This window comes from Oncorhynchus gorbuscha, linkage group LG06, assembly GCF_021184085.1.
Source record: "Oncorhynchus gorbuscha isolate QuinsamMale2020 ecotype Even-year linkage group LG06, OgorEven_v1.0, whole genome shotgun sequence".
NCBI classification, from domain to species: domain Eukaryota; kingdom Metazoa; phylum Chordata; class Actinopteri; order Salmoniformes; family Salmonidae; genus Oncorhynchus; species Oncorhynchus gorbuscha.
In genome coordinates, this window is record NC_060178.1 from 33617871 (window position 1) to 33643959 (window position 26089).

A 26089-nucleotide genomic window follows, 5' to 3' on the forward strand; every position below is an offset into this window, starting at 1 on the left:
CTCAGAATTCATGCAATCGGCCCTTAAAAGTAACATTTCTTGAATTCTACTCCGGACCCAGTGCACCATTAAACAGCATTGGATATATCAATATCCAGAAAGAAAAGACTTTATTTTATCTTTGCCACACAATTGCACCTTTATCTGTGAATTTATTTAAAGAACACAGCTTTTCGTGTGTATGTGATTCTGTATTTATGTACGTGGCGGATTTGAAGTCATCACAATGCAAAAATGAATCGACCATCTTTATTTACTGACGGAGGTCTATAATGGCAGGGTTAGGATTCACACATCTGTAGAACACTAGGCTGACCCACACACAATTGTATTTCTTTCAGAGCAATTATGCGGTAGGGAGCCAGAGGGGAAATCAAAATGGAGGATCTTCAACCACCACAGGAAATACTGCAGGAGCAGGTTCACATTGTTATCAGTATACTGGGCCCCGTTCAGCAGGGTGCGATGTACAGAGCGTTGCAGATAAATGCCATGAGTAGAGATGACATGACTCCTCACCGTCTGTTCTATACAATGCATTTAGATCTGAACGTTGCACAATGTGGTGCACTGCCGAATGCAGCCCTGGAATGGTGTGTAAACAGTGTGAGAAGGTCTGAGGGCTTCCAAAGGATCTTAGCTGCATCACAAGTCTCAGTGGCTTCCTGTTTTTTTCCTTACCTCAGAGCTGAACTGATGTGGCAAATCTGTTTTCACATCAGTGCAGACAGAGGAAACAAGGAGAGGAAGCCACTGTCATTGAGACGCAGCTCAAGAGGGGTTAAATGAAACCGTACAGGGGGAACGGTTCACCTATAAAGCAACGAGCTAAATATGCCAGAGGGAAACATTTTAAACCATTGAAGTATTCCTTCCCCCTGATATCGAGTCCTTTGGAAACTCTTTTCTATACAAAATACATTTTAATAAACAACTGATTTAGGCTCCACTTTAAAAGTGTTAAGTGTATCTACACTTAAATAGTTAAAATGGAGATCAACAATCCAAGGCATGTCCCTATCCGCACCATCAGAAATAGTATCTCACCTCAAGATCTCTTACCATAAATTTATTTTTCTTTTCCAGGCCTATATCATAGAGGTCTAGGCCTTAGTTTAAAAAAAAAATAACACACAACTGCAAACTAAAGCAAAGTCCTTGAAATGTCACTGAGCGATGATACAGTAACCTCTTCAGAAACACCCAGTATGGTAAGAGCTAGTTGGCTTGGGTTCCATCCCTGCACAGCCTGGTTTGGAGTGATCATATAGCAAAGCAAGCTATGGGACACCACAAGCTCAAATGACAACTTTCTCATACCTTATATTTGGAAATGCGTATTTTCAAGCAGCAATACAAAAAAAGTATTAATGAAGAACGCATAATCTCTGAAAAAAATACTGTATGAAAACATCCCTGCTACCTTGTTTCTAAGTACAAAACCTCTACCAATAATTTGCTCCGGAAGTAGCAAGAAGTCCTTTTCTGTTTTATTTCTATTTTTTCTTCTCCCATCTGTTTTTTTCCTTATTTTCTTTTTAATAAAACGGGTAAAATTCAGTCCTCAGATGCAAGTGTCATGGGCCATGACAGTCTTCTCCATCATATAATTTTTGCTGAAGGATCCAGAAACATGCAAGCCTCGTAGAGGGGCCTAGGGTTCTGCCTGGGGGTCTATGGGGCAGCCGCTCCATCTTAGGCCAGGGCCGGGAAGGCCTCGGGGTCATCCACATTGGGCACGATCACCCCGCTCGGCTGGGAGGAGGGTTAGGAAAACAAGAAGGAACGAGATTGAGCAGACATATACAGTGAAATTATGACCATACATGTTGTACTTAAACAATCCAAATTCTCTCAACTTTAAATCGTATAAAATTCTTACCATAACAGACCATTAGTAATAATACTAAACAAAAACATGAACGCAATATGAATTAAAGATTTCACTGAGTTACAATTCATAAGGAAATCAGTCAATTTAAAAAAATAATGCACTAAAATCGATGGACTTCCCATAACTGGAAATACAGATACCGTATCTGTAAACAAGATGCACAAGAAAAATGGGCCTCGGTATCTCGTCGCGGCATTTTTTGTGTATTCAAATTGACAATTGATCAAATGCAATTGTTTGTTGTCCATAGCTTATGCCTGCCCATATACCATAACCCCACTGTTCACATCAGTAAATCGCTCGTCCACAAGAAACCATACAGTCTCTGTTGTGCGGCCGGTTGGACATACTGCCAAATTCTCTAAAACAACATTACAGGTGGCTTATAGTAGAGACATTAACATTAAATTCTCTGGCAATAGTTCTGGTAGACATTCCTGCAGTCAGTATGCCAATTGCACACACCCTCAAAACACGAGACATCTGTGGCATTGTGTTGTGTGACAAAACTGCACATTTAAGAGTGGCCTTTTATTGTTCCCAGCACAAGGTGCACCTGTGTAACGATAATGCCGTTTAATCTGCTTCTTGAATGCCACATCTGTCAGGTGGATGGATCATCTTGGCAAAGGAGAAATGCTCACTAACACGGATGAACAAATTTGTGCACAAAATTTGTGAAGTGTGTTCTCTTCTGGCAAGAATTCTAGTTAACTCTACCAGGCAGATGGCGTGTACTTTTATTTTCTATGTATCTGTGACCAACAGATGAATATCTGTATTCCCAATTATGTGAAATACATAGATTAGGGCCTAATGAATTTATTTCAACTGACTCATTTCCTTATATGAACTGTAACCCAGTAATATATTTGAAATTGTTGCATGTTACATTCATTGTAGCATTAGTCCTTGTATACCTTGTCAGTCCGGCCTCCGCGGGCCGGCCTGGTGGGTGCTCCGCCATCACGCTCACGGGGCTCTCTGGGCTCACGCTCGCGGAACTCTCCCCGGAACTCTCCTCTGCCCTCCCCACGCCCACGGCCCCCCCTGCCACCACGGGGTCCACCACGACCACGGCTGGGGCGGCCCAGGTCCCCAAAGTTTATCTCCAACTGGGCTGTGATGTCATTGGCCGGCTTCCGGAAGTGGTGATCATCCTCTGTCTGAAAGACAAGGGGGAAGGAGAGCATTTGTTTCCTGCACACAAGTCAATCACATTCAGTTGTACATGTGTGTGGGTGCGAGGAGAGACCTCACCTTAGGGGCGACTCCCTCAGCCTCCACTGCAGCTTCAATCAGAGTATCATCTTTCTTCTCCTTTATTGGAGAGAGCGGGAAGAAAATTTAGTTAGGAGGTTATGGAAAACAAAACGAAGGCCAAGTCAGTTTTGTGGTTTAGACAGTCCACTCACGTCCTTGGACTTGTGCAGCACGTATCCTTTCTTCCACTGGCTGTCAGCTCCCTCATTGGCCTTGCGGATGTTGAACTCCACCTTGGTTTTCTCTTTGTCCTGCTGGGCCTTCCATTCATCCAGAGTCATCTCCTTGGGTTCCACTTCCTTAGGTTCACCAACCTCATTCTCCCTACAACAGACAGATTAGAAAACAGAACTGTCAGAACACGCAACTGGGTAGAGAAAAAAGTATGGAGGAAAAGCCATCCAGCCCACACTGTTAAATCCCTGCGAAGGAGAGAACAAGTGCACACCTTGGGGAGAAGAGGGAGATGTGGTAGAAGGCTCAGCCCTATCAACTCACTTATTCTCCGAGTCGGCGGGCAGATGCTCCTCTCCCTCAGGGGTCTCCTCCGTCACGTTTGATTGGTCAAGCTCTCTGTGGAAAGAGGAAAAAACAAATTTAGCTTCACCTGAGTGTGTCCACATCAGCTTAGCTCCACCTGTACATTAACGCCGAATGAACAGCCCTGTGTGACTGCACGGCATTCCTATCCACATCACTCATTCTCATACATTCAATATGCTGAAAGTTGATGCTACCAGGACAATATAGAGACTGGGTGTCTTGACTCAACATGTTGACTTTAGTTTACACACAACCACACAAGTTAAATCAAAACTCTTCCTTGAGGTTTGTAGACATACTGTCTTTTAGAGAGGGTGTGTTGTGCTAGGTCAGCAGTGCAACTCACCCCATCTCATCCTTGACGGTGCCCCAGTTGTGAGGTCCACTTCCTCCACGCTTCTCCTCACCTTTCTGACTGCTGAAACAACGTCTGGGCTTTAGCTCACACCTTCACTTCAATAGTCTCTCCAGCAAAAAAAATCAGTTTATTTCAATGAGACAAACCTGGATGGGAAACGTTAAATAAGCCGTTCTTATACTTCTAGGGCCAGTTCCCCAGATACAGATTAAGCGTAGTCCTGGACTACAAAGCAAGCTCAATGGAGAATCTCCACTGATGTGTATTTTTAGTCCAGGATTAGTGTTAATCTGAGTTCGCGAAACTGTGGCTCGTTCGCAACCAACAGGCGGAACCGCTACTAGCGGGAGGTTACATGCACCTGCGGGCTAAACTAAGCTTGATTGCAATAACATAAAAAACAAACATAAGGATAAAACAGCAGATCAGTTGATCACTCCTTGTTACCATGTCAAGCGATTATGATACCACACAGCTGGTCTAGATTCTCTACTCCACGCCCCCAATGAAACTGACCTATCAGGAGCATTGGAAACCAAGGCTGATGAATGTATAAAATAAAATACATTGAGGCCTATAACACTTCACCCTAAAATGGCAAATTAATATATGCCATTCAAGACTTTATAGACTACATTTTCATTTGATAAAGAAAGATAACTCAATCCAGATTTACTTGATCTTGTTACACATTTCAAATCTTGGGACAGTCCAGGGATATACCCCCCCGGATCTTGGTAAGAAATGGCCATATGAGAAAATGTTATTTTAAAAACAGATGTATTTAATAGATTACATAAATTGGAAATGAATAAAATAAGAGTAAGCTACACCATCAACAGTAGTTTTCCATTCATACAGTGTGTTGGGTAAATTGGCAGAGTAGATTTGCCATGGTAACCAAGGAAATACTATATTTCAGTTGTACAGAATGATTGTAAAACAGATAAAAAAAATCACCCGTAGTTTAGTTAACTAGCAAGATTATACATTTTCCAATGATAATACCCTCCAGAGGGCGAAATAGTGTTGGAAAATGTTGGTTGCAGCCACGACTAAAATAACCACGATATCTGCGTTTTGTGGAGGTAAATCGTTGGCGGATGATGATTGCCATTGAGATCAGCGGTGTCTTCAGCTCATATTGATAGTTTAAGAGATCAGCTGGTGATAATCTAGTGGCCACCTGTGGCAGCAATATACCCTGTGGTTCCCAGCACTGGACTAAACTTAAGAACCGAAATTCTCCATTCGAGCAGGAAATAGGCCTAATAATGAGATACGTCTTATCCATCCCTGATTTAAGCTAGCTACACAATTCACAACATGACACAGAAGACTTACGATCGATCATTGCCACTGTGTCTGTCAAATTCACGCTTTCCTCGGGCATCGAAGCCGTCGCTCCTGCCCATGCCTCGGCCCCTGCTGCCCAATCCCCGGCCCCTGCCGCCACCACCACGTCCTCTCATCGGCCTTTCCCCAATGGGCCTGGGAAGACAGACAAGGAACCAAACCAATCAGCAGCCTGCCCCAAAGGCGGGAACAGTTGATGTGTATTCATTGAGGTTAAAACATTCAGAAAGTTGCAGATAGAAATGTAATGAATAGAGCCAACAAGTTTTCTGACCGATCTGTACTGTTACATTCCAATGAACAGACCCCCAGTGCATGACCCAAAACACAATGCATTATATATTATCAATACTGTGAACTACACTGAAACAGTATTATGGCAAACATACCTTCTCTCTCCTCAGGCAGGACTCTACACTGACTTTTTTTAAAGGAGGGAGCATAAGTTGAAAAATATAGACAAAGAAATTCCAGGGCACAATAAAAACATTTGAGGGAATAAAGCTTGAATCTTTCATTTTCTAGACACTGCCTAAAATAAAATTCCAGGGCACAAAGCAAAATATTTAGGCACGTATGTGTGAGTAAAATGGTCGCACTGCAGAGCCCTGCCTTAGGCACGGTTTGAATACTTTAAAAACACTTGTTCTTCTTTGGCATAGTCATTGTTGGATTACAAGCCCCCCAAAAATCCCCTGGCTATTCATGATAGACCAGCAACTCTTTCCACAAAGGAAGGAGGGATGCATTTTAAACGCATTCAAACAGGGGTTATTTATTTATACACACACACACACACACACACCCCTTTTCCTACACACCCTACTGTGCTGTAACAGGTTAAGCTAAGTGACAAGGCAAGGCTGAGGAATTATCAATGAAGGTGGCGTGACTTTCTCTGCTGCTGAAAAGTAGTGAAGTGGACCCCATAATTAAGATATGGTTGGGTTACCTCAGACAGCCTGAGGGGAAATAGTCCTGTCAAATGGAGAAGGGGGTTGTTTTTGTTAACACAATAAATGCCTGGTTAGTGTCCATTTTAAAAGGAAATAACCGTACTGTCCTACATTAGAGTGCCGGTGTGGGTATCATAGTCTTAAATGAGGACTAATACACGTTTATTTGTAAAAATCAGATGGAACAAAGGTCTGCACACAGACACACACACAGATCTGAGTCGTGTTATTGTTTGGGTTAGTACCGGTTGAAAAAATATAATTATCCTGTTTGGTGCAAACTGAATATACCACTGCTCTACCCAGTACTCACTTCTCCACAGAGAATTCTCCTCCCTCGCCAGGCTTCTCCTCTCCGCCCGGGGGCCTCTCGAAACGGCGTGGTGGCCGTCTGTCAGTCCGGGGGGGTCTGTCTGTAGGGGGGCGGCCCTCGCCCTGGAACTCACGGGGCGGTCCACCAGCTGGGCCCTGACCCTCAGGCCTCCGACCCATCCTCCTGGGACCAGGTCCTGGAGCAGGACAGAGCATAGGAATGATTAATCCCCTTGTGAGAAAATGTGGGGTTATTGTTCTTTGAAAAACAAAAGGAGTACAAGGGTAATTTTCTCAAGAGCTTTGCTAGTGAAAATAACTAAAACAGGGGTGTGAATTGGTGACTACTGTCATTAAAGCGAGAGCTTTTCTCAAGACCAGTCTCCAAAAAAGTGAGCAGGACTGACGTTCTGAACTAGAATGTAAGGGCTTATTAATTTAACATGCAGAGGAATACAATTAAAATGTCAACTTCTTTATAAACCTATGAACTAACATTGAACTTTGTATTATGCACCATGCCAGTACTAGCAGATGGAAACATCCCCTAAGTATGGTCTGACAAGTCCCTCCCACTGTTGACCAAAATAGACTCCCACCCCTACATCCCAGCAGCTGAATGCACGTTGAAGCACCTGTCTCCTCTTCTCTCGGGTTTACATGTTCGACTTTGTTACTGACTGGTGTAAGTAGGATGGAACGTCCTAACACACTACAGGGGACTCCTATTTTACTTTCAGATTGTGTAGACCCGTCCAAAGTTAGCTAGTAACGTATGAGTGCTCACTAATACGAGAACGTACATGTAACAAGTTGTTTGTCCAATTGAAATAGTCGTATCCTGTGTGTTCACTGAGTAGCATGCTCGTGAAGCTGTGTTATCTGACAAAAACACCAAACGCCCATATTCTCATTCACAAATGCGATACGCCACGCAAGATGACGCAATTCCCTGCCTAGTCAAGAACGTGTTGGTGCTGTTGTCCACCCCAAGCCACGAGGTTGGTCACGACGCGGGTTAATAATGCGGGTAGCGAAAGACCAGCTATCTACGTTAATTCGTCAGATAAACGACCCTCAAATGTAACCAGGAGGAGGCATTTTGGTAGGCGGTCATTGTAAATAAGAATGTATTAACTGACCTGCCTAGTTAAACCCATTTTCTTAGTACGATCGCTTCGCTTGTGGAAGTTGGCTTACACCAATGTGTAAATACACGGTTCGCTAGCTAACATTAGGTGAACAATTTCAGTTGCACGAAACTGACAATTCGCCAATCGTGCATTTAGCAAGAACGTAGCGACCTATCCAACACTGATCAACCGGCATTTAGCAAACAAACGGTCTTTGGTAAGCTAACGTTAGCTAGCTAATTAACTAGTTAATTATCCTGGCTAAACAAGGCCCCTAAGAGGCGTTTTATTGGCAGCAAAACAAGTTCGCCAGCAGGTTCGTTATCAGGGGACACAGACTACCACACACTGTTGTGACATTTTTTTGCAACGAATGCGATAAGCTTATCAACTTTAGCTGCCATCTGAACTGGCGCACTAAAGGAATCATGTCGACCTCATGGAGGGTTTGAAACCATTGCTAGCTAGCTAACATTAACTGCTGAACTATCCAGCGATAACTGCGATTTTGCAGACCAATCCGACATTTACTGCAGGAAACAAGTCTTACCGTCTTTCTTCAGAGGCACGGGTGCCAGAGGCTCATCTTTCTTATCAGCAGGGACCATCTTTCTATCTTTCTGGGACTCCTTTTTCTGGAGTTTGGCGGCTTGGGCTGCGGTCTTGGCGGCACCAGGGACAGGAGCCTCCTTCTTCTTGTTCTCCGCCTCCTTCAACAGCTCGAACGGGTCCGACTCGTCGTCAAATAGTTGGTCGAATCGGTTGGCTATGGCGCAGCCGAAACCTTCTTGCATATGTCCGGGCATGATGGCGCCCCTTCAGCAGGATTTTCCTCCGATTCTACGAGGCTGGGTGCGAACACTTCGCTAAATGATGCCACAAGATGGCTGGGAAAAGGACCTCCTTCTCTTCCGGCGTGATAGACATCCGGGGCCTCAACTTTGGCGCCAGGTGGGGCGTGTAGTTCTTTGATGAGGGAGAGTTTCGCGAAAACATAAGGGGCGGATCACTCAATAAAATACAGTACCCACAACGATGGACGGGGTTAATGCTTTTGCATTTCTCCATTTGACAAGCATGAATGTTATATCTATATCTGTTGTAGTTTGCTATTTGCGTTCAATTATATATTTTGTTTGTGTGGGAGAGCTTTCCCAGCCTTTCTATAATCATCTAAACCAACTGTATACTATACACACACCCACTAGCCATACTCACCTTCAAACCCTTTGCTACATTGTTTCTCCAAAGAAAGCCTCCATAGTTCTTTGCCATATATTAATTTAACCTTTATTTAACTTGGCAAGTCACTTAAGAACACATTCTTATTTACAATGATGGCCAAACCCAGACGACGCTGGGCCAATTGTGTACCACCCTATGGGACTCCCAATGGACAGGACCTGATGTGATATTGCCTGGATTCAAACCAGGGACTGTAGTGATGCCTCTTGCACTAAGATGCAGTGCCTTAGACCGCTGCACCACTCGGGAGCCCATAGCAATTTGGCCTGTATAACCAAGTCTGTCTTTCAAATCTAAAACACTGTTCTGGTAGTCAACTTAGACATCTGTGCATACTTCAGAGCAGTCAATAGTTTGTGACCTTTTTTAGGTATCAGTCAATGATGTAGCTTTGCTGTGTATAGGACCTAGGGGCTATTGATGATTTCATTGCCTATGGGCAGAAAGGCTGATCAGCAACTTACAGTGACACAGAAAGTGTGGGGGCCGACTAGTGTGCGACCCACTTTAGATGGATGCTGCGAGCTAAAAGAGAACCAGTAATCATCATTAGGCAGAAGAAAGGTCAGGAAAGGTCATTTGAGGGCAGCAGATGGCAGCCATAGGCTACTTGTCAGTCAGAGAAGAGCCAGGACCGCTGATCTCTATCTTATTACAGAGGCCTAATCAGGGTTTGAATTACTGTTTGTAGCCTATGGAGTGTATAAGAATTATATTTGTGTGAAGTAGCCTCTGAATCACTGAGATCTGGGCCTGCATTTATCAAGCACCTCACAGTGCTGATATAGGAGCAGGTCCTGTCCATAATAATCAGTTTCATTATAGAAAGGCTAAATTGATTCTAAATAAGCACTCCTACTCCGAGACATTTGATTAAAACGGACCCAGACCTAGATAGGTGTATTTTCCTGCAAGGAGTGCAGTAAGACACCTGAGCCCCAACTGATGTCTGTCAACATGAGTGTAAATTGAGGGATGACAAGTTAATAGTCACAGCCACATCTATAGTGGGAGAATCAACCAGACTGAGAAATGAGGACAACTAAGTTTTACACAACAGAAGAAAGATGGTTAATTATCAGTATCTTTGTTATATAGGAGAGAAGCTCCATTTTTACCTCCACTTTACCTGGCTGCCCAGTGCTCAGCCCATTCTGGCCATGGCTGGTTCTGTTAAAGGTTTACTTTAGCCCATCACAGAATGCTGTCTTTGAAATAAATATGTGAAAAGTGATAGACCTTTAAATGAAGTTAATAAAATAAAATGTGATGGGAACAATATTAGGCCGTTATTCTGGTTAATAGTCTAGGCTACTGAACAGATAAAATGGCGAATTCGAACAAGATTGAGAGCCTCGGTTGTTGGGGAGAATAACCTTTATTCAACCAGCTCTTACAGTCTCTGCAGAAATATCCCCGATGTGAATATGATGATTCATGATTTTGAGCCCGCAAAAGCCAGTTGCTAATCATCTCCACCATGCTGCGGATGAGACAGTGTGACAGTGATTGAGCTGTCAGGACATCACATCTAACGGTGCAGAGGGGATTCTCCTATGAGGCAGGAACAAAGCAATTTACAACTTTTCTAATTAATCTCAGGCGGGATATCTATCTAATTGCTGGATTTCTGGAGAACTCCACAGCTTTATATCTTCTTGCTTCCTATAGCCTATTGTTGTTGAGAGAGAGAAGTGTATGGGGGATGGAAAGTGTATGCACATCAATGACCTAAATCTTAATCCTACACCACAACTTTCGCAAAAGCATATAGCGGCTCAGGATTCACATGAACAAGGACATCTGCATTCATGAAGGTTTTCGTCATGGGTTTGTTTTGCGTGTTTCTCTGCGGCATGGTTTGCAGTGGTGGGAAAAGTATACTCAAAAGTCATACTTGAGTAAAAGTAAAGATGTCTTAATAGAAAATGACTCAAGTAAAATTGAAAGTCACCAAGTAAAATACTACTTGAGTAAAAGTCTAAAAGTATTTGGTTTTAAATATACTTAAGTATCAAAAGTAAATGGAATTGCTAAAATGTACTTAAGTATCAAAAGTAAAAGTAAAAATATGAATCGTTTTTAATTCCTTATATTATGCAAACCAGATAGAACAATTTCTTGTTATTTTTTAAATTTATGGATAGCTCACTACAACACTGACAATAATTTACACAAAGCATTTGTGTTTAGTGAGGCTGCCAGATCAGAGGCAGTAGGGATGACCAATGATGTTCTCTTGACTAGTGCATGAATTGGACCATTTTCCTGTCAAAATGCTTTTGGGTGTCAGGGAAAATGTATGGAGTAAAAAGTGCATTATTTTCTTTAGGAATGTAGTGAGTAAAAGTTGTCAAAAATATAAATAGTAAAGTACAGATAACCCCCAAAGCTACCTAAGTAGTACCTTAAACTATTAAGTACTTAAGTACTTTACACAACTGATGGTTTGGGCATTCTGCAACCTGAAACTTAGCGAGGAAGCTATGCTTACAGACACCGGCAGAGGACGACAGCTGCAGGGTGTGCGCCCACCCTCCCCCGGAGCAGATATACTATCACATGCACCGCGGGGACACCACAGAGGCCAGGATCACACAGACCACCTATGTTAACATTTGGGCAGAGAGTACTGCTGACAGCCTCCTAACGATGGGACCGCACCAGACTTATGTGAAGCCAGCAATCAATCGTGGCACAATTTGGATTGATTGGCACTAGGCATTTTTCAGCCAGTGATGGTATATCTTGTGAATATTTCTATGTTTTGTGTAGGCTATGTTGTGAGTAGGCTATATGCAGTTTTGGTTTTATTTCAATGTCTGGTGAAACCTTTTGATTGCTTGTTATCACAGCACAAAAAAACAAGCAAGCCAGGGAAACAATTATGTGAAGTGGATCATACATTTACAGTAGGTCCCCCTATATGCTGATTAAAATGAACAAAATCACTACACTTAATTGATGACATTACAGTGTAGGTCTACCACTTTGAAGCCACAAAGTCATTCAGGGCTATCAGTGGTGCATACATGTTAATTAAAGCCATATGGTTTATTGGAATGCTATTACATTATTTGACACATCAAATAATACACATACTTTCAAATGTGTTTGTGGAATTCCTTGTGAGGTCTGACAACACATGCAATATAGACACAATACATTAATAGCAGCATCAATGAGTGACACGGTGGCAATCAAATCAGAACCTAATACCAGCAGCACTCATTGTCTGTGAGGCCTCCCAATGTAGGCAAATAAGGCAAACAGAATTCATCACTTCTATCAATGAAATAGTGACAATCAGATGAGATTCTTTCTCACGTCTCAGTCGTCTGCAGGACAGGAGCCTCAGTCCATTAGATGGGAGTTATGTCCCATCCACTGTTCCTTCAATCAGGCTACTGTGGAGAGACTCAAATACCCTTCTTTTCCTCCTTCGGTTTCCTGCATATTTTGTCTTCCAGTTCCAGTAGTTTATCATACAGGGCCTCGGACATGTGTAACAGTATAACTTTATACCGTCCCCTCGCCCATACCCGGGCGCGAACCAGGGACCTTCTGCACACATCAACAACAGTCACCCACGAAGCGTCGTTACCCATCGCTCCACAAAAGCCGCGGCCCTTGCAGAGCAAGGGGAACAACTACTTCAAGGTCTCAGAGCAAGTGACGTAATCGATTGAAACGCTATTTAGCGCACACCGCTAACTAAGCTAGCCGCTTCACATCCGTTACACATGTCCCCATCAATATCCATCTGTGAAGGGAACAGAGAGGCAATCAGACACAGCAGGGGACTGATGGCATGTCAGAGTGGATTTGACAAGAATAGAAACGGAAGTCCTGTCATCTGTCAGATAGAATAATTACTTAATATTTCATCATTTGGACGGATCCAATATTCATCTATAGCTACATTCCACCACTTCAAAATTATCTAGAGTATTATAAACTGGGTGGTTCGAGCCCTGAATGCCGATTGGCTGACAGCTGTCGTATGTCAGACTGTATACCACGGTTATGACAAAACATGTATTTCAACTGCTCTAATTACGTTGGTAACCAGTTTTTAATAGCAATAAGGCAACTCGGGAGTTTGTGGTATATGGCCAATATACCACAGCTAAGGGCTGTATCCAGGTACTCCACGATGCGTCGTACATAAGAATAGCCCTTAGCAGTCGTATATTGGCCATATACCACACCCCCTCTGGCCTTATTGCTTAAATATAATCACCCAAAATTAATATAAATACTTAACCACGCTGATATGATTGAAATTGATATCTTGCTTGGTTGGTAGATTGGTACAAAAAAAAATGCAGACGGGTAATGTATTAAAAACACCCAACAATACAAATATGTGATGACATTGTGATGTCACAGATTCAAATAACTGTGCAGATGGCTTCCAATGTTTTACGTGTACAGTATCACTCCTGTTTTAGAGTCAGTCTGGATTTCCTGGATCTGTGGTTTGTATACCTTGCGAGGTTGTGTGTAATTGTTTCCCAGACTTGAGGTTAGACTGTGGTATTTAGTCCAAGGATCCAGCAACTCAGGTTTTTGCATAAACAGCCAGAACTGCACAATGAAAAGAGGCACAGATGAATCAAACTCTTAAAAATAGATTTGATTAAGTCACAACAAATGCAGAGCATTTAACAACCAATAACCTAGTGATAATACTGTGTGTACTATCAATACCAGACCTCTGGCAGTCTCTATGGGGGTGCCACAGGGTTCAATTCTTGGACCGACTCTCTTCTCTGTATACATTAATGATGTCGCTCTTGCTGCTGGTGAGTCTCTGATCCACCTCTACGCAGATGACACCATTCTGTATACTTCTGGCCCTTCTTTGGAAACTGTGTTAACAACCCTTCAGGCAAGCTTCAATGCCATACAACTCTCCTTCCGTGGCTTCCAATTGCTCTTAAATACAAGTAAAACTAAATGCATGCTCTTCAACCGATCACTGCCTGCACCTGCCCGCCTGTCCAACATCACTACTCTGGATGGCTCTGACTTAGAATACGTGGACAACTACAAATACCTAGGTATCTGGTTAGACTGTAAACTCTCCTTCCAGACCCACATCAAACATCTCCAATCCAAAGTTAAATATAGAATTGGCTTCCTATTTCACAACAAAGCATCCTTCACTCATGCTGCCAAACATACCCTTGTAAAAGTGACCATCCTACCAATCCTCGACTTCGGCGAAGTAATTTACAAAATAGCCTCCAATACCCTACTCAACAAATTGGATGCAGTCTATCACAGTGCCATCCGTTTTGTCACCAAAGCCCCATATACTACCCACCATTGCGACCTGTACGCTCTCATTGGCTGGCCCTCGCTTCATACTCGTCGCCAAACCCACTGGCTCCATGTCATCTACAAGACCCTGCTAGGTAAAGTCCCCCCTTATCTCAGCTAGCTGGTCACCATAGCATCACCCACCTGTAGCACGCGCTCCAGCAGGTATATCTGTCTGGTCACCCCCAAAACTAATTATTTCTTTGGCCGCCTCTCCTTCCAGTTCTCTGCTGCCAATGACTGGAACGAACTACAAAATATCTGAAACTGGAAACACTTATCTCCCTCACTAGTGTTAAGCACCAGCTGTCAGAGCAGCTCACAGATTACTGCACCTGTACATAGCCCACCTATAATTTAGCCCAAACAACTACCTCTTTCCCTACTGTATTTCTTTTATTTTGCTCCTTTGCACCCCATTATTTTGATTTCTACTTTGCACATTCCTCCACTGCAAATCTACCATTCCCGTGTTTTACTTGCTATATTGTATTTACTTTGACACCATGGCCTTTTTTTGCCTTTACCTCCCTTATCTCACCTCATTTGCTCACATCTTATATAGACTTGTTTTTACAGTATTAATTGACTGTATGTTTGTTTTACCTCATGTGTGACTCTGTGTCGTTGTATGTGTCAAACTGCTTTGCTATATCTTGGCCAGGTCGCAATTGTAAATGAGAACTTGCCTACCTGGTTAAATAAAGGTGAAATAAAAATAAATAAATAAAATACAGAAAGGTAATATGTTTCAATGGTTCACTGTGAGAGGTCATATTATTTTTTGGTGCTAGTACATACCAGTGATGTCATGTTATCTGTGGAAAATTCCAGAGCCTCTGCTCCATTGTGTGTGTGTGTGTGTGTACATACCAGAGCCTCTGCTCCATTGCAGGGGGTCTGTGTGAATGTGTTTGTAAAGATTCTGATCTGTTGAAATGAGCACGAGGGATAAGACGCATCATCATGAAAATGTGATATTACTTGACTTTGGGAATCAGGAGACTAAAAGCAATATATCTTAAAATATTGGATGTTGACATGCACAATTTTGTGGGACTAATGATAAAATGTTCCTTTAACAAATACTATTATCGCTCACACAGACAACACACACACCAGCCAGAGGATGGGCATGAGCAGGTTCCAGAGGAGTGTGGGGAAGGAAGGCAGGGTACCATAGGTCAGGTTGGTCATCGCAAAGCCTGGACAGATCACTGACGAGTACAGGCCCTGGAGGAAACACAAATGAATAAAGTTTATACAACGGGTGGGTCTAATCCTGAATTCTGATTGGTTAAAAGTGCATTCCAGCCGGTGTCTATTCTACAAGTTACCGCTGGCTAAATGTATGACGTTAAAATGCCTATTTACTCTGTTCCACCTGACTGCGCAATCCATTGTCTCATTAACCCAGGCAGGGAAATTATAAACTTGATCTCCACTTTAAAAATAATCTAGACATTATGTCACATTTCGTTTAGACTAGCATTTAGTTTTCAACAGTGGAGATTTGTATAAACCTCGCTGTCTGTCTCGCCGACATTTGCAACATTGTTTCAATATTAAAATTCCATTAACTGTCCCATAGTAATGAACGTGTAGGGGCCAGGGGGAAGGGACGAGAGAGAGAGGCAGGCAGCGTTTCTCAGCCAATCATTTTTATGGATATATAACAAAGAAATGTCAATTGAAAAAAAGATGAAACAAAACGAAGTGCAGCTAGTTTGCAGTCTTTCCAGCTGGCCTCTACAATAAACATGAATGTACAGAGCCCTGAGGTAAGCAGAATAGTACAGGTGACCCTGGAATTAGCAGTCAGCAAAAACACTCTCTAGGGAAGGAGAGGACAGAGCCTATTGTCATAGAAACAGTGGTGTTAATTTGTTATGAAGAGCGTTGCTATGTGACCGGCTTCTGATGAAGGGGAGATGGATCCAGGGTCCTCTGCTGTAGAGGGAAAGCTAACTTAAGCAGGTGGTCCTCAATGTCTACAAAATAATGATCTCAGGAGATGGATAAAAAGCATATAACATGGTTTGAACAGATATCTTTATGATATACACGTGTACATACTATATACAGTACATTACCGGTCAAAAGTTTTATAACACCTACTCATTCAAGAGTTTTTATTAAAAAAAAAAACTATTTTCTACAATGTAGAATAAAACTGAAAACATCAAAACTATGAAATAAAACATATGGAAACACATAGTAACTAAAAAAAGTGTTAAACAAATGAAGATTTGTTTTAATATTTGAGATTCTTCAAATAGCCATCCTTTGCCTTGATGACAGCTTTGCACACTGTTGGCATTCTCTCAACCAGCTTCATGAGGTAGTCACCTGGAATACATTTAAATTAACAGGTGTGCCTTCTTAAAAATTAACTTGTGGAATTGATTTCCTTCTTAATGTGTTTGAGCCAATCAGTTGTGTTGTGAGAAGGTAGGGGGGTGTATACAGAAGATAGCCATATTTGGGAAAAGACCAAGTCCATAATATGGCAAGAACAGCTCAAATAAGCAAAGAGAAATGACAGTCCATCATTACTTAAAGACATGAAGGTCAGTCAATACGGAACATTTCAATCACTTTGAAAGTGTCTTCAAGTGCAGTCGCAAAAACTATCAAAAATTATAATGAAACTGGCTCTCATGAGGACCGCCACCGGAATGGAAGACCCAGAGTAACCTCTGTTGCAGAGGACAAGTTAATTAGAGTTACCAGCCTCAAAAATTGCAGCCCAAGTAAATGCTTCACATCTCAACATCAACTGTTCAGAGGAGACTGTGTGAATCAGGCCTTAATTTATTTGTATTTCTTCATTTATGGTCGAATTGCTGCAAATAAACCACTACTAAAGGACACCAATAAGAAGAAGAGACTTTCTTGGGCCAAGAAAGACGAGCAATGGACATTAGAGTGGTGGAAATTTGTCCTTTGGTCTGGAGTCCAAATTGGAGATGTTTGGTTCCAACCGCCCTATCTTTGTGAGACGTGGTGTGGGGGAACAGATGATCTCCACATGTGTATTTCCCACCGTAAAACATGGAGGAGGAGGTGCTATGGTGTGGGGGTGCTTTGCTGGTGACACTTTCTGTGATTTATTTAGAATTCAAGGCACATTTAACCAGCTTGGTTGGCTACTACAGCATTCTGCAGCGATACGCCATCCCATCTGGTTTGGGCTTAGTGGGAATATAATTTGTTTTTCAACAGGACAATGACCCAACATACCGCAAGCCTGCGTAAGGGCTATTTTACCAAGAAGGAGAGTGATGGAGTGCTGCATCAGACCAAGAAGGAGAATGATGGAGTGCTGCATCAGATGACCTGGCCTCAAAAATCACCCGACCTCAATCCAATTGAGATGGTTTGGGATGAGTCGGACCGCAGAGTGAAGGAAAAGCAGCCAACAAGTGCTCAGCATATGTGGGAACTCCTTCGAGACTGTTGGAAAAGCATTCCAGGTGAAGCCAGTTGAGAGAATGCCAAGCGTGTGCAAAGCTGTCATCAAGGCAATAGGTGGTTATTTGAAGAATCTCAAATATAAAATATATTTAGATTTGTTTAACACTTTTTTGGTTACTGCATGATTCCATATGTTATTTCATTGTTTTGATGTCTTCACTATTATTGAACAATGTAGACAATAGTAAAAATAAAGAAAGACCCTTGAATGAATAGGTGTTCTAAAACTATTGACCGGTAGTGTATATTGATGTTATATTAATTTGGGTGTCCAATCAAAAACACATCTTTTGACCAATGGGAAAAATATTTTACGTTTAATTCAGCTCGTGTCATGCTAATTTTGCTTTTTGCCACCCACAAAACGACATTGAAGACAACGACCGCAAAATGTAAAATCTTAAAAAGTTGTTATGAGAAACCTGCAATACTATGTCAACAGAGCTCGGCACTTATTATCGAATGTCTTAGGTTACAAAATCAGACTTTTTGGATATAATGTTAATATGTTAGGGAAAGACCCTACTGAATGATTCAGAATATGAATAATGATATTAGTCTTGGTAAAATATATTTTCTAATTTAAGGAAGTGAAATTTCATCACCATTAATAAGCCGCACTTTGCTCACCAGTAGGAAGTGACCAAAGAGGTTAGTGGCAAACATTTCCTGTAGTCTGTGGTGATGTTATACTTCTGGGTTAGAATACCCGCCCCCGTGGCAAACATGGCCTTGACATCCAGCTGTGGGTTGGGCATGATGCCAGCATCCAGGTAGAGGTAGTCCAACCGGTTATACCTGGGAGACACACATACACGCCACAATACTTTGTTGGCCAACTGAGCTAAAGACTAGCAATTAGCTTAGGTAACAAACACAAGTCTACAGGCCACAAGTCTTACTCATCACGTGAACCGTCTCCACTACAACATAACCACTCATCTCTTTGTGGTACTGTAGTAATGGTTCACAGAACCACATTCTTCATACTAATCCCATGGGCCGTGACAGCTGAGTAGCTGATTCGGTTCTGGGTGATGAGATTACCGTCATACCTACCTACCTATCTACCTTAGTTTGACGTCATGGGCGACGGTGAGGACAGAGGAGATGCTGCTGGTGTCCAGCTGTAGCAGGGCCACCTGGGCATCGGGGTGAGAGGTCAGCAGGGCGTAGCGGGCGGCCTGGGCCCGACGCAGGTTCCTACAGGTCAGACATGGATACTGCCATCCTCAGAGAGGAGACGCTCACACATCGCCAGGCCTATACCACTGCAGGGGACAGAGAATACACACACACCGTAACCAATCAAAACCATTGTCAAATGTAATTAATTTCATTATATTTTTTACAATATTCTACAATGTTGATTCATACAGGCTTGAAGGAATAATCCATTCAAAAACTATCTTTTGGTAAATGTTATCAAGATACGGAACTTTCAAAACGCAACATATGATGCAAAACGGGTCATGTCATACTAGCTGAATTTCTGCATACTTGAACAGCAGTGGGCTCAGCTTGAGTGGTACGGCGAAAGCAATTGACTGTAGGCGAAAGTTGAGGAGTGAAGTCGGGGGAGGTGCATCTGCAACAGTCGAAAGTTGGATACTGAGATAGTTTTCCAACAGCAAGGCTCAGTGCAACATGGCAGTCTTGCCTTGTTTATAAAAGTTGTTCTTTATAATGTTGATCTCCAACCCCCATATCACAGACTCACAAACTGGAAATATATGTGTGTACATTGTACCATCAATTGGTGAGAGAGAGCACCTCAAATATCACATTAATTTATACATACCCACTGTACCCAGAGGTCATCATTTAAAATAAATTACGGGGTTGAACCAATGTGGAATATACATTGAATTGACGTCTGTGCCCAGTGGGTTTACAAAGTTGGTTCCTGTTTCCGTCACTTCTTTAGTCACATTCGCGTGGGTCAAACACACTCTAATTGGTTCACAACAAAGCCTCCCACAATGCAGGCGACGGCTGCAGGATGAAGTTGGTGAAGAGCAACTGCAGAAACTTGCAGACGACTTGAGTCAAAACTTAAAGATACACTATGCAGAAATTGGTTGTTAAAGTTTGAATACAGCGCATTTGTAAAGTATTCAGACCCCTTGTGACTTTTTCCACATTTTGTTATGTTACAGCCTTATTTTAAAATGTATTAAGTTGTTTTCCCCCCTCATTAATCTACACACAATACCCCATAATGACAAAGCAAAAAAGTTTTTAATAATTTTAAACAAATTTATTAAAACATTTAAAAAAATTAAATATCACATTTATATAAGTATTCTTTACTCAGTACTTTGTTTTAGCACCTTCTGGCAGCGATTACAGCCTTGAGTCTTTTTGGGTATGATGCTCCAAGGTAGGCACACATGTATTTGGGGAGTTTCTCTCATTCTTCTCTGCAGATCCTTTCAATCTTTGTCAGGTTGGGATATACTTCACCGTAGGGATGGTGCCAGGTTTCCTCCAGACGTGACGCTTGGCAATCAGGCTAAAGAGTTACATCTTGGTTTCATCAGACCAGAGAATCTTGTTTCTCATGGTCTGAGTCCTTTAGGTGACTTTTGGCAAACTCCAAGCGGGCTGTCATCTGCCTTTTACTGAGGAGTGGCTTCCATCTGACCAGTCTACCATAAAGGCCTGATTGGTGGAGTGCTGCAGAAATGGTTGTCCTTCTGGAAGATTCTCCCATATCCACAGAGGAACTCTGGAGATCTGTCAGAGTGACCATTCGGTTCTTGGTCACCACTCCAACCAAAGCCCTTCTCCACCGATTGATCAGTTTGGCCGAGTTGCCAGCTCTAGGAAGAGTCTTGGTGGTTCCAAACTTCTTCCATTTAAGAATGATGGAGGCCACTTTGTTCTTGGGGACCTTCAATGCTACATACATTTTCTTGTACCCTAGACAGATGTGTGCCTTTCCAAAATGGCATAGCAGTCAGACGTCTATGTCTTTTTCCTGTCGTGTCCCTTGTATAGTATATATTTTTATATATTTTTCTTCGCATATCTTTAAAAAATATTTTCCTAAACCTCAACTTCTAAATACTCTCCTGCAACCCGCCTCACCCAATGTGAAGTGTACAGTGGGGCAAAAAAGTATTTAGTCAGTCACCAATTGTGCAAGTTCTCCCACTTAAAAAGATGGGAGAGGCCTGTAATTTTCATCATAGGTACACTTTAACTATGACAGACAAAATGAGGGAAAAATTCCAGAAAATCACATTGTAGGATTTTTTATGAATTTATTTGCAAATTATGGTGGAAAATAAGTATTTGGTCAATAACAAAAGTTTATCTCAATACTTTGTTATATACCCTTTGTTGGCAATGACAGAGGTCAACAAGGTTTTCACACACTGTTGCTGTTTTTCTGGCCCATTCCTCCATGCAGATCTCCTCTAGAGCAGTGATGTTTTGGGGCTGTTGCTGGGCAACATGGACTTTCAACTCCCTCAAAGATTTTCTATGGGGTTGAGATCTGGAGACTGTCTAGGCCACTCAGGAGCTTGAAAGTGAAGCCACTTTTGGGGCGGTGTGTTTGGGATCATTGTAATGCTGAAAGACCCAGCCAACGTTTCATCTTCAATGCCCTTGCTGATGGAAGGAGGTTTTCACTCAAAAGATACATGGCCCCATTCATTCTTTCCTTTACACGGATCAGTCGTCCTGGTCCCTTTGCAGAAAAACAGCCCCAAAGCATGATGTTTCCACCCCCATGCTTCACAGTAGGTATGGTGTTCTTTGGATGCAACTCAGCATTCTTTGTCCTCCAAACACAATGAGTTGAGTTTTTACCAAAAAGTTATATTTTGGTTTCATCTGACCATTTGACATTCTCCCAATCTTCTTCTGGATCATCCAAATGCTCTCTAGCAAACTTCAGACGGCCCTGGACATGTACTGGCTTAAGCAGGGGGACACGTCTGGCACTGCAGGATTTGAGTCTCTGGCGGCGTAGTGTGTTACTGATGGTAGGCTTTGTTACTTTGGTCCCAGCTCTCTGCAGGTCATTCACTAGGTCCCCCCATGTGGTTCTGGGATTTCTGCTCACCGTTCTTGTGATCATTTTGACCCCACGGGGTGAGATCTTGCGTGGATCCACAGATCGAGGGAGATTATCAGTGGTCTTGTATGTCTTCCATTTCCTAATAATTGCTCCCACAGTTGATTTCTTCAAACCAAGCTGCTTACCTATTGCAGATTCAGTCTTCCCAGCCTGGTGCTGGTCTACAATTTTGTTTCTGGTGTCCTTTGACAGCTCTTTGGTCTTGGCCATAGTGGAGTTTGGAGTGTGACTGTACAGGTAACGCGTGGAGGACAGAGGAGCCTCTTAAAGAAAAAGTTACAGGTCTGTGAAAACCAGGAATCTTGCTTGTTTGCAGGTGACCAAATACTTATTTTCCACCATAATTTGCAAATAAATTCATTCAAAATCCTACAATGTGATTTTCTGGATTTTTCCCCCTCATTTTGTCTGTCATAGTTGATGTGTACCTATGATGAAAATTACACGCCTCTCTCATCTTTATAAGTGGGAGAACTTGCACAATTGGTGGCTGACTAAATACTTTTTTGCCCCACTGTATCAGTTTTTTTCTATAGTATTTCTATTTACTTCGAATCTGGATTTGCTCAACTGTAGCTAGCCGGCTAACTAGTTACCAGCTATCAGTCAGCAAACCACTGCTAGCGGTCATCAGCTAACCTAGCTCGGAAAGCTCTCGCCAATTTGTACAACGTGACTCAAACCGGAGCATAATGGACCTATTTTTATTTATTTTTCTCTCCATATCCCCAGATTCCTACGGCAAACTCTGAACATTTTCATCTGGATCTTCGCAACAAGCTAACCACAATCCCGGGTGACTACTCCTGGCTAGCGTTTCCATCCCGGAGCAAGCACCAATTACCTTGAAGCTAGCCTGGCCAGGGCTCCTGGGCTACCACCGAAGCCCACTCATGGGCTACAATATCCAGACTCCTTCTACTGCTGGTACGGGCACGGAACCCCGCTGATCCTCAACGACTGGAATACCGACATAATCTGCCCGAGGATTCCAACAGGCCCCTCAGTCCGCTGAAGGCCCATTCTGCTTACCGCGGCCTGCTAGCTACCTAGAGCTACTTGGAACCCTACTAATCCTCGACTGGTCTATCGATGTCACCACACGAAGAGGCAAAAACAGATTTACCTCCATCGCAATGTCCCCCAAAGGCCCTTCTGCTAACTTTCAAGCCCCGGTCTGCTAACTGCTAGCTTGCTAACCTGGTCTGCTAACTGCTAGCTTGTTAGCCCCGGCCTACTAACTGCTAGCTTTTAGCACCGGCCTGCTAACTGTCTGAATCGCCGTGTCCCCAGGCAGCTCAACCACTCACCGGACCCATATGTTCACTTGGCTACGCATGCCTCTCTCTAATATCAATATGCCTTGTCCATTACTGTCCTGGTTAGTGATTACTGTCTTATTTCACCGTAAAGCCTCTAGCCTTGCTCAATATGCCTCCACCTCCAACATATGTGATGACATCACCTGGTTTAAACCTCTCTAGAGACAATATCTCTCTTCATTACTCAATGCCTAGGTTTACCTCCAATGTACTCACATCCCACCTTACCTTTGTCTGGATACTATGCCTTGAATCTATGCTATCATGCCCAGAAACCTGCTCATTTTACTCTCTGTTCCGAACATGCTAGACGGCCAGTTCGTATAGCCTTTAGCAGTACCTTTATCCTAGTTCTCCTCGGTTCCTCTGGTGATGTAGGTTACCAGGTCCTGCAGTGCTTAGCTCCACTCACACTCCCCAGGTGCTCTCATTTGTTGACTTCTGTAACCGTAAAACCCTTGGTTTCATGCATGTTAACATTAGAAGCCTACTCCCTAAGTTTGTTTTACTCAATACTTTAGCACACTCTGCCAACCCGGATGTCTTAGATGGCTTAGGAAAACCACCAAAAACACTGAAATCTCCATCCCTAACTATAACATTTTCTGCCAAGATAGAACTGCCAAAGGGGGTGGTGCTTCAATCTACTGCAAAGATAGCCTGCAGAGTTCTGTCGTACTATCCAGGTCTGTACCCAAACAATTCGAGCTTCTACTTCTAAAAATTCACCTTCCCAGAAAAAGTCTCTCACTGTTGCCGCTTGCTTTAGACCACCCTCTGCCCCCAGCTGTGCCCTCAACACCGTATGTGAATTCATTGCCCCCATCTATCTTCTGTGCTCGTGCTACTAGGTCACCTAAACTGGGACATGCGTAACACCTCAGCCATCCTACAATCTAAGCTTTATGCCCTCAATCTCACACAAATGATCAGGTACAACCCCAAATCCGTAAACACGGGCACCCTCATAGAAATCATCCTAACTAACTCGCCCTCTTATCGACCTGGTCGGGGTATCCTGTAATGACATTGACCTCACCCCGTCAGTAGAGGATGTCTGGTTATTTTTAAAAGCGCTTTCCTCAAAATCTTAAATAAGCATGCCCCATTCAAAAAATGTAGAACCAGGATAAATCCACAATAATTGAGAATTTCAATAAGCATTTTTCTACGGCTGGCCATGCTTTTTACCTGGCCACGCCTACCGTGGTCAACAGCCCTGTACCCCCCACAGCAACTTGCCCAAGCCTCCCCATTTCTCCTTCACCCAAATCCAGATAGCTGATGTTCTGAAAGAGCTGCAAAATCTGGATCAAATCAGCAGGGCTACACAAGCTGGACCCTCTCTTTCTAAAATTATCAACCAAAATTTTTGCAACCCCTATTAATAGCCTCTTCTCTAACGTATCATCTGAGATCCCCAAAGATTGGAAAGTTTCCGTGGTCATCCCCCTCTTCAAAGGGGGCGACACTCTAGACCCAAACAGTTACAGATCTATATCCATCCTGCTCTGCCTTTCAAAAGTCTTCGAAATCCAAGTTAACAAACAGATCACTGACCTTTTCGAATCCCACCATACCTTCTCCACTATGCAATCTGGTTTCCGAGCTGGTCATGGGTGCACCTCAGCCACGCTCAAGGTCCTAAACAAATATCATAACCTCCATCGATAAGAGACAATACTGTGCAGCATTATTTATAGACCTGGCTAAGGCTTTTGACTTGGTCAATCACCACATTCTTATCGGAAGACTCAACAGCCTTGGTTTCTCAAATGACTGCCTCGCCTGGTTCACCAACTACTTCTCAGACAGAGTTCAATGGGTCAAATCGGAGGGCCTGTTGTCCGGACCTCTGGCAGTATCTATGGGGGTGACACAGGGTTCAGTTCTCGGCCCGACTCTTTCTCTGTATACATCAATGATGTCGCTCTTTCTGCTGGTGATTCTCTGATCCACCTCTACGCAGAGTATACCATTCTGTATACTTCTGGTCCTTCTTTGGATACTGTGTTAACTAACCTCCAGACGAGCTTCAATGCCATACAACTCTCCTTACGTGGCCTCCAACTGCTCTTAAATGCAAGTAATACTAAATGCATGATCTTCAACCAATTGTTTCCAGCACTTGCCCACCCGTCCAGCATCACTACTCTGGATGGTTCTGACTGAGAATATGTGGACATCTACAAATACCTAGATGTCTGGTTAGACTGTAAACTCTGCTTCCAGACTCACATTAAGCATCTCCAATCCAAAATTAAATCTAGAATCGGCTTCCTATTTTGCTTCAAAGCATCCTTCACTCATATTGCCAAACATACCCTCGTAAAACTGACTATCCTATCAATCCTTGACTTCGGCGATGTCATTTACAAAATAGCCTCCAATACTCAGCAAATTGGATGCAGTCTATCACAGTGCGATCCATTTTGTCACCAAAGCCCCATATTCTACCCACCACTGCGACCTGTATGCTCTCGTTGGCTGGCCCTCACTTCATATTCGTCCCCAAACCCCCTGGCTCCAAGTCATCTATACATTTTTGCTAGGTAAAGCCCAGCCTTAGCTCAGCTCACTGGTCACCATAGCAGCACCCACCCATAGCATGCGCTCCAGCAGGTGTATTTCACTGGTCACCCCCAAAGCCAATTCCTCCTTTGGATGCCTTTCCTTCCAGTTCTCTGCTACCAATGACTGGAACGAATTGCAAAAAATCACTGAAGCTGGAGACTCATATCTCCTTCACTAACTGTAAGGGGTGCGTAACTGGTGGCAGGGAAGTCAGATGCAGGAGAGCAGAACTAGG

The 26089-nt window shown here is 42.9% G+C and overlaps 1 protein-coding gene and 1 pseudogene across 4 annotated transcripts; both read right to left on the bottom strand.

The window, feature by feature from the left end:
• Positions 1–234: 234 nt before the first annotated feature.
• Positions 235–8726, bottom strand: LOC124037878 (plasminogen activator inhibitor 1 RNA-binding protein-like). Of its 4 annotated transcripts, none has more exons than XM_046353065.1 (9): positions 8366–8726; positions 6684–6879; positions 5403–5549; positions 4047–4115; positions 3656–3730; positions 3310–3484; positions 3155–3214; positions 2815–3060; positions 235–1755 (listed from the first exon to the last, which is right to left on the bottom strand). In XM_046353065.1, the coding sequence occupies exons 1-9, from the start codon at positions 8619–8621 to the stop codon at positions 1696–1698; spliced, it is 1284 nt and encodes a 427-aa protein (XP_046209021.1). In that variant the 5' UTR covers positions 8622–8726; the 3' UTR covers positions 235–1695. The 4 variants fall into 4 exon arrangements, with proteins under 4 accessions (XP_046209021.1, XP_046209018.1, XP_046209022.1 ...); XM_046353062.1 differs by having other exon boundaries at positions 4047–4118; XM_046353066.1 differs by having other exon boundaries at positions 3310–3481; positions 8366–8724.
• Positions 8727–12479: 3753 nt separating this feature from the next.
• LOC124038668 lies at positions 12480–24168 on the bottom strand (annotated as a pseudogene).
• Positions 24169–26089: the final 1921 nt, after the last annotated feature.